The 14,270-nt window shown below is 38.3% G+C and overlaps 1 protein-coding gene across 1 annotated transcript in view; it reads left to right on the forward strand.

Moving 5' to 3' along the window:
- Nucleotides 1-14,270, forward strand: part of PRTG (protogenin) — a 79,577-nt gene that overhangs the window by 24,263 nt on the left and 41,044 nt on the right. Inside the window, 6 exon segments of the mRNA XM_034066372.1 lie at nucleotides 7,321-7,465; nucleotides 8,434-8,567; nucleotides 8,882-9,019; nucleotides 10,176-10,334; nucleotides 10,904-11,063; nucleotides 11,725-11,972. Of these exon segments, the coding sequence (XP_033922263.1) occupies nucleotides 7,321-7,465; nucleotides 8,434-8,567; nucleotides 8,882-9,019; nucleotides 10,176-10,334; nucleotides 10,904-11,063; nucleotides 11,725-11,972 (984 nt within the window).

Raw genomic sequence — 14,270 nt, forward strand, 5'->3', positions numbered from 1 at the left:
GGCAACCCATTCCTGTGCCTCGCCACCCTAACAGTAAAGAATTTCTTCCTTATATCCAATCTAAACCTCTGCTGTTTAAGTTTCAACCCGTTACCCCTTGTCCTATCACTACAGTCCCTAATGAATAGTCCCTCCCCAGCATCCCTGTAGGCCCCCTTCAGATACTGGAAGGCTGCTAAGAGGTCTCCACACAGCCTTCTCTTCTCCAGGCTGAACAGCCCCAACTTTCTCAGCCTGTCTTCATACAGGGGGTGCTCCAGTCCCCTGATCATCCTCGTGGCCTCCTCTGGACTTGTTCCAACAGTTCCATGTCCTTTTTATGTTGAGGACACCAGAACTGCACACAGTACTCCAAGTGAGGTCTCACGAGAGCACAGCAGAGGGGCAGGATCACCTCCTTTGACCTGCTGGTCACGCTTCTTTTGATGCAGCCCAGGATATGGTTGGCTTTCTGGGCTGCAAGCACACACTGAAGCTGGCTCATGTTCATTTTCTCATCGACCAACACCCTCAAGTCCTTCTCCGCAGGGCACATATCACAGTCTAAGAATTTCTTGATATTGGTAAGGTCACAGAGGAGCATTTCTTCATCTTCTGGTTTTCATTTTAGGAGAAAAAAATGGTTTATTAAGTTTATCCTAGAAATATGTCTAACTCAAAAAAATCAGAGAAAACACACAGTGTAATCTGTTTCACAAACAGTATGGTGATAGGCTAAATGTTATCCTGCTTGCTGATATTTCTAGTATACACAGCAGGCTGTGGGGTTTTGTTCTGTGTGTTCCTTAATAGTGTAGAGAGAGTGTATTAAAAAAGGGAGCATTATTTGCAGTTCTGTGTTTATTTTTCATTTCAGTGTAGACTAAAGGAAACAGAACTCATTACTATACCCAGGTTTCTGGTTTTGTCCCAAACAAGAATTCCTCATGGGAAAAAAAAGAAAATAATTTAAACTTAAACCTTTTTCTTAGTTGCTAAAGGGAAGATTTTTCTTCCTCAGATTTAATTTCAGTAAGTCAAGGAATAAACATTTCTTTTAAGGAAGTTTCACTGCCACTTGGTGTGATGGTAGGGGCACTTTTCAAAGTTATTATTGATTTTTTTTCTGAGGTATTTGCAGTATAGATTTAGGGCTAAATGTGCAGTTAGATTTTTCTGAACAGTTTTCATCCTGCCAGCACCATAGTTCTTCTGTAGATACACGAGATTTTTGTCTCATGAAAAAGCTCTCTATTAACCTGCATGTTCATATGTTTCTTGAGGAAAGATATTAACAAAGAATCTGAAAATTACTAAAATATTTCCATATGTAGAAATACTACCTTAAATGTCAACCAAACCTTGCTTTGTAGCAATGTTTGTAGTAAAAACTGTACACCTGGCTATAAGGGCTTTTAAACTGACAATATTGTGGTTTGAGGAGTCCTTTCATTTAAGTAACGCTGTTTATTTGATTTCATCTCCCTCTTGTTTGTTTTTGTTTCTCCTTTTCTATTTTTTTCAATTTTATTTTCTTTAAACAGGAAATTATTCATTGGGTGCAGTTAGGCTGACACTTTGCAAATTTTCTCTTACAGTCTTGATCCTACTCACTTTCCCACTGACACAAAACACTGCAGGTTCTGAGCTTTCACAGAGCAGACAGTGCCAGTCCCTGCTAGAATTTAGAATTCTCTGATACCCATACTTTGTAGGATCACATCTAGTATTTTATATTCATATTTAATGGTAACTGAAGATGTGCAGAATCAGTAGGGCTATCCTCCTCTGCCCAGCGTAGTTGAAAGGTATTCATACCTGTTGATCATCTTCTCACTTCTTTCTCTGAAACAAGTCCATTGATTCACTTGGCTCGAAAAGAATGCAGATGTACAAGGATGCTGACAAAGCCACTCAAATGCATGAGCTCTTGAATAGCAGTGTAGAAACTTGTCCAGCAATAGTGGTTCCAGGTGAGGTTGAGCAGTGGCACACCTCAGCTGGCGGTTATGCCTCATGGGGTTGTTTGCTGCCTGACTCCTGCTCTACTGAGGGGTGCTTCTGGCACTGACTCTTTTCTTAGATATCCTGTTCTTTATGTAGCTTCATTATCTTATCTCCACATATTTTAGGGCCTATCCATGTAAAATATACTACACTGATAAAGCTCTGAAGAGCAAAGAAGAAAGAAAGAGGTGGGGAGTGAGCTGTTCGTACAAATCTGCTCTAAATTGTCTTTTGGCTTGGCAGGATAAAAAAAAACCCAACAAACAAAACCAACAAACCAAACCCAAACCACTCTTAATAGATTCTGGACGTTTCTGAAGGAGAAAATAATTTTCTTTGTGAAAGAATCTTTACTATAGCATTTGATGTGAGGAAAGTGGCAGGAGCAGAGTCATTGTCCTCGGGCAGGTAGGTAACAGCCCAGGTATCCCTTTTGCTAGCAGTTGTATTGCCTCCCTTACTTGCCTGCTCCTTACTAATACATTTCCCTTCAGCAACCTCACCTGAATTTCCCATGGTAAAGCTAAAGTCTCTTCCTGCCTTTTCTTACTGATGAATCACTCCCCATCCTCTCTAATATCTTCTTCATATACTTGTAAGACTGTCATTTCTCCCTTTGGCTTCCTTCCCCAGGGCTGATCAGATCCCAGCTGTTTGAATCTTCTCTTAGAGGTCAGGTTGTGTTTTCACCTGAAATCTTTCATTTTTATGCCTCATATTTTAAAAATAATAAATCTAGGTCAAACAGCATTCGATTAAAATCTTAAGGGTGAATGGCTGTGATAGTGCATACAGAACACCCTTTCACAGTAATCCCTTTTCACTTACACTTATGCAAAACTTTACCCATGTTGCTCAATTTGTGTGACATTCACCTCTGAACTCTGTGTACTCAGCAGAACTTGAGCTCTGAAATACTTTAATTTTTACTAGCATCTCCTGGGAAACTCAGCAAAGATCCACCCATTAGATCACTTGACTCCAGCTCTGTGTACTCCAACTGTTTCATCAGAAATGGGGATAATAACTATGTGTCTCTAGTCTTGCCATGTGTCTGGGTCTGTCAGTACTCAGCCAAGGATTATTCCCAATTCATATTCATGCCAGAATGTGCCATTTGAGTAGCAAACCATTTGGAAATACATGTGCATATAGCCAAATGGCATGGCAGAACTCCCTTCAAAATCTGTTTTAAGCCTCGCTCCTTCAAGGACTGTGAAATTGCACTGAACTCCAGAAAAAATATGTGCAAGTTGGCTTTGGTGCAAAACTCTAATACACCATGTATATTTGTTGCATTTTTAAGCGCTGTTTCGGAGAGAGGGACAAAAGACTGCATCAAGACTGGATCAAGAAGAGAAAATTCAGTACTGGATTTATCATGTGCTGAACTGAAATCCATTTCTTTGGAACAAGCCATAGCTTTTCTTTAACATACAAGTTTATTTTTCTCAAGCCTCTTCACCTGAGAATTAAAAATAAAAGACTCTTGTTTTCATTTGAAGGATTGGAGCTATTGTGTAATTCCCAATAGCGTTAACACGTAAATTCTACAAGTGGCATTATGCACTTTCGTCCTTTCCACCTGAGCAGTTCATTTATCTGAGTGGCCATTATCTCTTGAGAAACACTTAAGTGGTTGGTAGCATGTGCTGGAGAGTTTCTCAGTGTCTGTTGCATTCTGGTTAGATGAAACACAGTTCTGTGCTACTGCTTCAGTTCAGGGAGTAATTTCAATTCAGGGGGTTTATCTTCAGTTTGTTATACAGTTGCAGTCCAGACTCAGGCTACTGTCAGCTGTGATGAAACCAGCAAACTTTGACAATAATAAATATATAGGTTATTGGAATTTCCTCTTAAGAAAGCTTATTCAGAAAATCACTTAATGACACAAAGTGTATGAGTAGAAAGTGCAGCATGTGCGGGAATGAGTGACTTACCTGGACTTGTGGCTTGAACAAGCTTCAGGACTTATTTCAGGAGTGAATGATATGGGGTTGTGTTGTGTTTCATTGTTGTTTGTTTCTGTTTATTTATTTAGTTTTTAATTAAAGTGAGTGAAGGAGTGCTGCTGTATTTAAACAAACAAGAGATGTGAGGGATGAGCTTTTTAAGTCTGACTTTTTTGTACCTTAACAGTTAAATCTATCTAGACCTGTTTAGGTACAAAAAAATTTTTGCATGCATGCAGGATACTATTCAATCCATGCATGGTGCAGGAGACACAGCAGTGTTTCTCTAATACTTAGTCAGCATGTGACAGTAAGTAATCATTTGGGTTTTGTGGATATTTGACTCAATGGCAAATGAAGGAACTTAAACCAGTGCTGATCTCTGATTTCTCTGCATAGATAACTTTGCTGGACATAACTATGTGTTTTATGCCATACTTATATTCAAAAGTACCTGTATAAACACATCTTCCCATTGCATAAATTGCAGGAAATTATAAAAGTAAATAAAGTTCCTAGTTATTGTTTTCTTCTTCTGTAAGCAGTGTTTGGTCTCTTGCAAGTTAAAAGGATGGGAGCATCAGCTTCTCAGAGTAACATTAATTGTTTTCTTTTGGCTATAAATCTGAGAACAAAATGATTAAATAGACTGCAGAAGAGGGGAAGAAACTCAAATAAAAAGGCACTTACGTTTATTGCATTTTGCAGGGTTGGTTTTGGGAACAACGTGTGTCTCTTGAGACTTTTTTCTTATGTATTTTATAGAGCTCTGGCCTCTTAAGAGCACTGCTTTAATTACTTTTTCTTGGGGTTCCGAGTTGGTATCAGTGCTTGCCATGAAAACAAGCCTGTTACAAAGAGGTCAGATTTCATGAGACAGCAATAGACTTGTAAAAACAGATTTTACTGGAACAAATAAAGTCAGAATTAAGAAGAAACCAGAGATTTGTGTGACGAAACAAGATACAGAAGGAGCAAGTATTGAGGTAAACTGATAAAGAATGTATAAATTTAGACAAGATGTAAGTGGGGATTTTTTGTTTCTAAAACCACATTTAGTGACGTTAATGTGTTTTCCTGAAGATTTTGTGCAGTTCTCCATAGTTCTGACTTTTGCTGTCTTTAATATTCTGAGGAAGTAGGTTGTTCGTGCTCAGGTGGTAAAATGTTCTTTAAATATCAGCTTCAGTTAACAACTTGCATGGGATTTCCTAGATAGTAAAGCTGAACCTGTTCGTGCTTGCTATCATGATGACATTGTGTTCTGTGAAACACTATTTTTCCTCAGTTTCTTTTGTAGCTCTTTGGTGTCTCACTTCTATATTTAATCTTTATTTTTAAAAGATCTGTTAGGAATAGCGCTAGGACATACTATTCAGACTTCAAGTGAATGCATGTTGTCTGTGTAGGGAGGGATTAGAACAGAGGAGAAGGGAGAAAGCAAGAAAGGCCTGGATGCTTCCCCCTGGCCCTGTGGTGGAAAACTAGAGCAGAGTCTGATGGCATCAAATGCAGCAGAAAGCAAACCCAGAAAGTTTAAAGTTACGGGAACATCCTTGTGTATGTGAACGTTATTTGACTTGTACTGAGTGTTTCTGTTCCCTGAAATGGAATTTCTGTAAGTAGGCAAAGTACTATTAAATCTCTTTTTTTTTTCCTGATGATGTCTCAGCAATCAAAGTCTGTTTAAGGAGAGAACTGTTTCCATGTCTCCTGCCAATAGGCTTTAAATGTAAGACTTCTGTTATAGCATCTTTATGTGAGTTGTGGGTTGGGTTTTGTTTTGTTTTTGTCTTTTTTTGTTCTTGAACATGGTAGTACTCATAAATGTAAGAAAGAACAAAGGAACTGGGTTAAATTCTGGTAGTGAGAGAGGCTAGTTCTGTCTGCGATGAAGATGGGTAGGGAACAGACTGCAGAGCATGCTGGAACTGCAGGGACCTCCTGCCAAAATCACAGGACTGGTGGTAAAAATGAATACCAAGAGCATCTCTGCTTTTGCATTCTGGGAGTCTGAATCACATTTGAGGTGTTCAGCAGCCATGGTGTTTGTATCATGTAGCTGCTGCTGCTCTCAGGTGATTTTGCTGAAGGAGGCGGTTTAGTTGTCTTGGTTTTCAGAGTCTTTGGGAGGTCTGTCCACAGAGCTGCAACACCCACTCTGCTGGTATGACCAGGAGTGCTTATTTCTGCAGTACTAATGCAACTACAGCAATACAGTGCTAAAAAAAAAAAAGGATTTATTCTGACCTGGGAAATAAAATAGGTATACTAGATAATAGGAATCTTTGAAAGATTAGGAGTTAATATGTGCATGGAGGGGAAAGCAGTCAGGTGATGTCACATTTCCTTTGCACTGTATAATTAATGTAATATTCTGTATAATTTATGCAAGAGTAGGTGTTTATTTGAAATCTGATTATTTTTAAAAAGGAAAACAATCAAGTCAGTACCATTGCGCTTATGCAGAGATTGTTCCCTCTGCAATTACAGGGGGTAGAAATAAGTGTGGAATTCTTTGTGTTTTGAGTTATCCAAAAGGAGTTGCCTCTGAAGAGTTGGTCTTTCTGCTATGTTATAAGTAGCAGTAAATAAGCAATTTATTTGAGGGTTTTGTATTCCTTTCCCTTTGGCTTTTATTTTCTGGGCAAAGAAATCCAACTAATGATCAGTTTCTTAGGTGGCTGTTAGCTGTAAGGTATTTATTGATCTGCCACTTCATTCGGCTCAATTTTGTGAACTGCTTAACTTGTAAATGCTCAGAATTGTATTGATGCTCTGTGCATCAGGCGTCTGCTTGGTGACCACTTGGACTATTGGGATGAAAATGTTCTTACATGATTAAACTTATTCTGAGATATTTTTTGGTTTTGGTATTTTTTTCTTATCTAACACTTGAACTTGTATAGCTCTGCAGATGCTTTTACTAAAGTGAGTTTTATTAAAGGACTAAAATATGACTGTCAGGAACCAAATGGTGTCTTGGAAATTTTCTATTGCAACTAATTTTTCTTCTAAGTGTAGTGGGGCCAGTCCCAAACTAGTTGACACGAACTTAATTAGTTTAATAATTGGTAGGATTTCCATCTGTGTGTCAGTCATTTTATGTACTTAATTCCATTTGAGAGAGTCATTGATTTTCATGGAAACTTTTTTTACTGAGTTAAAGCGAAGTTACTTTAAGTAAACCTTCAGCCAGTGAAACCATGCAACCAAGCAAAGCTGACAGGGTAATTAGAGCTGTCTTTCTTTGCATGTGGAAAAGAGGACTATTTGAAGTATTTCTTGGTATTTTTGCAAGTTGATCAGTGATCTGGAATTTGGTTTAGCCAGGAATTTCTCCTCATTTTAGTCTTTTAAATTCAATGTTCTCTTATTTTAGCCATTTCTGCATTTGAAGTCCAGCCACTTTCAACTGAGGTCCAAGAGGGTGGAGTAGCTCGATTTGCCTGTAAAATAACAGCAAACCCTCCTGCCACTCTGACATGGGAAGTGAATCGAACCACTTTACCTTTAGTCATGGACAGGTATGGAGAGTTACACATTTTAGAATGTCATTTATTTTCTGTGATAATTTTGAGCATGCTACAAGAAGAAAATCTGAATACTTGAAACTATTTTCCATGTGTGTAATATGTCAACTATTAAAATAGCTAGTAATGGTAGTTAATACATTTTTAAAGAGGTATTATGAGTGTAGACCAGAATCACTTGCTATTGTCTACACAATAATCACTGACCTGTGAATTGTTACTGGTGAATTTTGTATGCAAGTCATTCTCAGGACTGTGGAATACAGAATACATGTGGACTTTGGCTGTGGGGGTGATTTGAACTAGCAGGACTGCTTTTGCAGAAGAAATTATGCTGAACCTGTTTTTCTTTAGAGGGCCAATAAAGAATTATATGCACAGCCAATTGAGTTAAGACACTTCATGCAAGGGAAATTCTGCACAGGGAGACTTCTCTTGAATTAACTTGAAGCATACAGCCTGCTCCTTGCTAGAATCTTTTCCTATTCAGATTGTATTCATTGAACTTACACTCCCATCCTTCTTGACATGTAACTTTTGATGAACATGTCTAAGGTACCTATCATGCAACGGAAGGTGAAAAAAGAAACATAAAAATTGGAAGTGTAGGTGGTTTTTTGGGAATTGTGTACCTGTTGTGCTAGTATATCAGAAATTGCTGCCAAAAATCAGCCAACCTGAATAGTATAAATATAGTAGCTGGCTTAAGAAGTTGCTTCTGAGGGTGAGAAAGATGTACTTGTTGAAAGTAAATTCCTCTGCTCTCGTGGTGGTGCCGGGGGGAATGCTGCCTGTACTTCAGAAATGTGGGAAGATAAGTCATATATAGAGAATGTTTTTGAGCCTCCAGCCTGCTGTTCCCAGGTCAGTGTAGCAATGGCTGTTTGTAAATCGAGTATTAATTTCACGATGGCAATTGCTGGCTGAATGTTCATCTACATCTTTTTTGATTTCTGTGACAGGGTAACCGCTTTACCTACAGGAGTTCTTCAGATCTATGGTGTTGAACAGAAGGATGCTGGGAATTACCGATGTGTTGCCACAACAATAGCCAATAGACGGAAAAGCACTGAGGCAGTGCTGAGTGTCATTCCAGGTACTCACCATGGGAGATTTTTTTCAGTGGCATTAGATTCTTTTTTACATTGTAGCAAAACCACTTACATGCATTAAAAAGCTGTTACTGACCTCTGAACCACTTGCCCAAATAATAATTTTGCTTGTGTGTGTCTTCTGGCTAAAATATTGTTCAGTATAAGTTTCCACAGTTACTGAAATTAGGTTTTAATGTGAATTTAATTTTAAGCATCCTTAAAAAAAATGAATGTTTTATTTTATGTTTAATTGAGGCTTTTTTATTGTTCTCACTTTCTTTGATTTTATTTTTAATTATTTTTCCCCCCTCTGAAGCCTCAGACTTGAAGCCTTTTCATAAGCCATCTATAATAGCTGGTCCTCAAAACATTACAGCATCTCTTCATCAAACTGTCATACTGGAGTGTGTAGCCACAGGGAATCCAAAGCCAATCATCTCATGGAGCCGGTTAGGTAAGTCTTAAAATTACAGCGTATGACCTGTGAAGAGGAAGTAAAACTGGAAAGAAAGGATTTCAGCAATTAGGTGACAGTTCTGAGGCTTCATATAGTAGGTAATGATTAGTAGGTTAGGGTAGGATAAGTAAAACACTCTCAGTTGTATACTTCATACTGCTGTTAAGAAGCCCTGAGGTTTTCTGATGCATTGGATTCTGCGCTTCTGCTGTCAATTTGGCACTGCCCCCGGCACAGTGTGTGGCTATTACTGGGTAGGGTGGTGACTACCAGGGATCTGTGACTTGGAGTAGAATAAGTGGTGAGTTAGGGCAGGCTGGAGGGATTGCATCCTATGAAGCAATTCTGTAAATGCTTTTCCTCTTCTTCATAGAAGCACTGCATGAGTGTGATTTGGACCTTGTGTTAATGGGCAGTTTGGACTATGAATAGGTATTGTCAAACCCTGAGTAGTCTGCCTGGAAGGGGAGATGAGAGGGAATGCAGTAAGAATAATAACATTCGTTAGTGCATCACATTTTTCCATGAAAACTACCTCTGTTTTAATTCTGACATGTACCTAAACATGAAAGTCATGACTGTACCTGTAGAAGCAAATAACAAAAAGTTTTCCTGCATTCTTATTTCTGAAAGTGGGAGAAATAAAGATATCTTTTGTGGTTGATTCAGTGATTCTTACAGACAAAAAAGTAGGAAAAAAGTTATGTAACAGTCATAGGGCATTTACTGTGAAAATAGAAGAAAATATATGGTAAACAAATATATTCATTTTATCCCCAGCGTAGTTCAGAAGGAGATAGATGATTCCTGTTTGTAAAGATGATGAGGATGTTGGTAGTGATAAACTGAATCATAATGTAAGGCATCTGGGGAGGGTAACTGGGAAAATGGTATTATTTTTTAGCTGTGATGGTGAATTTCAGGTATAAACCATTTATCAAGTGGTGAGACCCAAGCATCTGAATGTTCAGATAACTGAGGAGCAAAGCAGATGCAAAATGGAAACCTCTGAAAGCTCATCTGTGATTTCCCTTTCTCTTTTGATTTTGAAACTCAGATCTATGCCATTACTGCCCAGGCAAGCCTATTTAGATAAGTTATTTAGATACATTGAACAGCCTTGTAACCACACTTTTCCCACTCTCTCAAATAGACCATAAGTCCATTGACGTCTTCAATACCCGTGTCCTTGGAAATGGGAACCTCATGATTTCTGATGTCAAGGTGCAGCATGCAGGTGTCTATGTTTGTCGAGCCACTATTCCAGGCACACGAAACTTCACAGTAGCAATGGCAACTCTCACTGTGCTGGGTGAGCCTGCTTTGACTTCTACAGTGTTTATTAACATCTTGTGGGTGTCTTTAGCTGTGCTATGTAGTGGGTTGAATGTTTATCTCAAACATCAAGGGCTGTAGTGAGACTGCAGAGATGAAACAGATCACAGAACTCTGGCTGCCTTCTTCTGTCTGTTGCCTTAGATGAGAAGTATCAGATATTCAATGTTTGAGTTATAAACTAGCAGTTCAGTTGCACTGGGAAATACCCAAATGCAGTGTTGGCTCTGGGAAGAGAGAAACGAATCCTATAACAAAGTAGAAATATGTAATATATGTATGCTTTATGGGCAATATGTCGTAGGCTGGAGTTTGATTTGCCTTTATTCATAAATGCATGAACAAAAATGTGTGGAAATGTTGCTATCTGTGCAGATAGTGTGGATCTTTAAACAAATGTGCTTTGCTTTCTACATGGATATATGTGTATTTGGATGGCCTGAGGAGAGGAGTTTGTGTGTGGAAAATTCATTATTATTCCGATTGTCCTTGTGTTTGTGGGGGCTTGATTTTTATGTTCTTTTTTCCCTTGTTACTTATCTGTAGCTCCACCTTCATTTGTGGAATGGCCAGAAAGTTTAACAAGGCCTAGAGCTGGTACTGCTCGTTTTGCTTGTCAGGCAGAAGGAAATCCTGCCCCAAAAATTTCATGGTTAAAAAATGGAAGGAGAATACACTCCAATGGTAGAATAAAAATGTACAACAGGTAAGATTGCAATTGCTATATGAGAACTGTACTAGTGATGTGCTACCAAATGATGAAATTCCAGTAACTAAATGTAGCCAAGCAAGACTCAGGTAAATACGAAATTGGACATTGAATGTAGTTATGATGTAGTTGTGGACATTTCCTTGGCTAAAGGAATGCAGATTATTAAATACCTAAAATCCTCTGCAAAGCTTTTGTGATCACTGCCTTAAATGACAGGATGGGGGAATGGGTGGACCTGAAGAGTTTCACCACAGAGTTGTTCTGGATTTACAGTAGTGTAGCAGAGCAAGAATCTTGCAAGTTGTTTGAAGCTCCATTTTACTACTTCTGTAGAATGAGCAGCTTGTATTAAGGAGTTGATTAAAAAATGACAACCCTAAGGTTCTGCTTTTTGCAGGTGCGTAATAGATTTATGGGTTTGTTTTCACTGTGCCTGGCTTTGCATAAGCATGTCAGGTTTTGAGGAACACTTCAAGTTGTCAAATTTCATAACTGCACATACATTTCTAATAGAAAAGTTTGTGGCATGTAAGACAATTATACTAAACTCATGAATCAGAGGCAAACAGAAATATTCTTTATTTATTTTCATTATGTAGAGCTAAGTTTATCCAAGATGTGAGATTTTTTTTCCTTTTTTTCTTTTTGGATTCAGTAAATTGGTGATAAACCAGATCATTCCTGAAGATGATGCCATTTATCAGTGCATGGCTGAGAACAGCCAGGGATCTATTCTCTCCAGGGCCAGGCTTACTGTAGTTATGTCAGAAGACAGACCAAGTGCACCTTACAATGTCCATGCTGAAACGATGTCAAGCTCAGCAATCCTGCTAGCATGGGAAAGGCCACTGTACAATTCCGACAAAGTGATTGCATACTCGGTGCATTACATGAAAGCAGAAGGTAAGCAGTTTGATTTAAATGCTGTTTCAGTACATGTGTAGTAAGAGCGTGAATGTCCTTGTAGAGACTCTGATTTGAATGGCTCATAACAGTGGCAGCACCAGAGCATGCCAGCATATAAATGCATATTGTAATCAACAGGCATGTTTGGGAAAAAATGCTTTTGCCATATCATCTCATCTGGGGACTGAGTGTTCTTTCCACTCACCCTTGTCTGATCGCTCAGGTGAACAGACTTTGAAGTTAGGGAGGGACTTCAAAATTTGGGCCTCTATACTGCCTACCTCTGTTTCACTCAGTCCTTAGCAGGAGCTTCTTGCCTACTCTCTTCTGTATATGCTTGTCATAGAAAGAGAGCATACATCAGAATCCTAGAGGTTTACAGAGTGGACTGCTCACCAGAGACAGCTCTTTTGTCTAGATTCCTGATTTCTTCTGACTTTACTGTCTTTTGTCTATTTTGGAGTAGAATAATTATACTTTATTGATTTAACTGTCTTCTCTTAAAATGTATGTTGGTTGAAGGTAAAATCTGCTCTCCTTTCACCCTCTGGTATCTATAATGAAAAATGTATACTTAAACTTTAAAATACACTGAAATAGCCAGGAAAGGCTTATCCTAGTCTCTGAAACTATACATGAATTCCTATGTAAAAGGGAATGGATAGTTAGAATAAAAATGAGTAACTTGACATTTTTAAATCCATTAGCATTATTTAATTGCTTTAAGCTAAGGTAATCTTTAAGGTGATAAAAACCAGACATTTTTCATAAGCAGGAGAAGTGATTGCCAAATGACTCAATTTTTTTAAGTGCACGGGTTAAACTAAGCTGTGATGCTGCTCTGTTTTCTAGGAGTGATTTCTTTGTCACTTCTATTCAGTAAGTGGTTTACTCAAGAACAGGACTGCAGATGCTCAGTTCTGTGTAGAATACCAGTCTGCCATCTGCTAAGCAGAGGACAGGAAGGACAGCTTAATTACTCTAATACTGTTGCAGGAATAGCTGCCTTTGCTTTGGCAAGTGGGATATTTCAGGACACAAGAGAATTTTGTCTGAAGGAAAGGAAGGAAAGAGTTTTAAAAGATAATGAGGACAAGAGGTGCGGGAAATTACCCCCCATGCTTTCAGGCACTGAGGTATTGTGCTCACAACCCCGTCTTAAAGCTAATTTGAGTAAAGTCACACTAGATAAGTTATCTGGGTAATTGTATGTCTGGTGCCTGTGTAGAGAGCAGAGACCTGGTAACTTGAAAGAAAACTGGGAAACTGTCTTTAGGGAAGTGTGTATCTGTGCAAGAAATACTTCCGCACAGTCGTGAAAGGAGGTATCTTCTGCAGCATGTTTTGTGCAAAGTCATTTTGCAATCACCACTATTTGCTTGCTTATCCAAAGGTTATATCTTGTGAAATGAGATTGTAGCTTGTCCTGGTTTAAAAACCAAAACAAACTCCAAACAAAAGCAACCAACCAAACAAAACCCACTGGTTTACTGGAACTTGCTTTCTCCGATACCCTTTCTTTTAATTTTTCCCCATTGTCTCTTGATAATTACTTTATTCGATATAATGCTGTTGTGCATCCTTTTAAATTAGAAAGAAATCCACACAGGAAGAGTGGGGAGGACTATGGTAAGAGGAGTAATTACAGTGGTGAGAATCAAAATGTGGGTGATCTGCATGCATTTTTGCTTTGGTAACATGATTCAGTAGTTGCAGAAGTTCTACATCAGGACATAAAACCAGTTTTGTCTCATTTAGTAGACAAAATGTTGAGTTTCAAAGGCTAATGGCCCACTTCTGTAAAAAGAATTGCATTCTAAGTGATAGTCTGTAAACCCTTCTGAGGATATTGCCTATATATCAGATGCCTATATATCAGAGGCACTATTAAAACCCTAGAAGATGCTTTAGTGAGAAGGTATCACATCAGCCATTTCTTTAGTGTAAATTTAGAAGCAACTCTATTTAAAGAAATGCAGATTAAATATAAAGGAAAATCTTTGGATGACATTCACACCATACAAGGTCATAGAGGTGCTAACATTCACTGTTGACACTGTCAACACCTTATTTACTCTGTATGAATTCTGTATAATTATATACTAGTGTAAATAGTTTGTATGAATGAAGGAACTGATTTTGTTATTCCTTTCAGCATGTCTTTGCCCACTCTGCACTCACATCCTCTTTCAGACCCTACTGAAAATTAAAAATTCTTAGATGTATCTGATTTAACTGGAGTGCATCTTACTTACTTAAAGCTTTTCATGTGTAACTTTTTACTTTATACATTGA

Source organism: Melopsittacus undulatus, chromosome 9, assembly GCF_012275295.1.
Source record: "Melopsittacus undulatus isolate bMelUnd1 chromosome 9, bMelUnd1.mat.Z, whole genome shotgun sequence".
In the NCBI taxonomy this organism is placed as follows: Eukaryota; Metazoa; Chordata; class Aves; order Psittaciformes; family Psittaculidae; genus Melopsittacus; species Melopsittacus undulatus.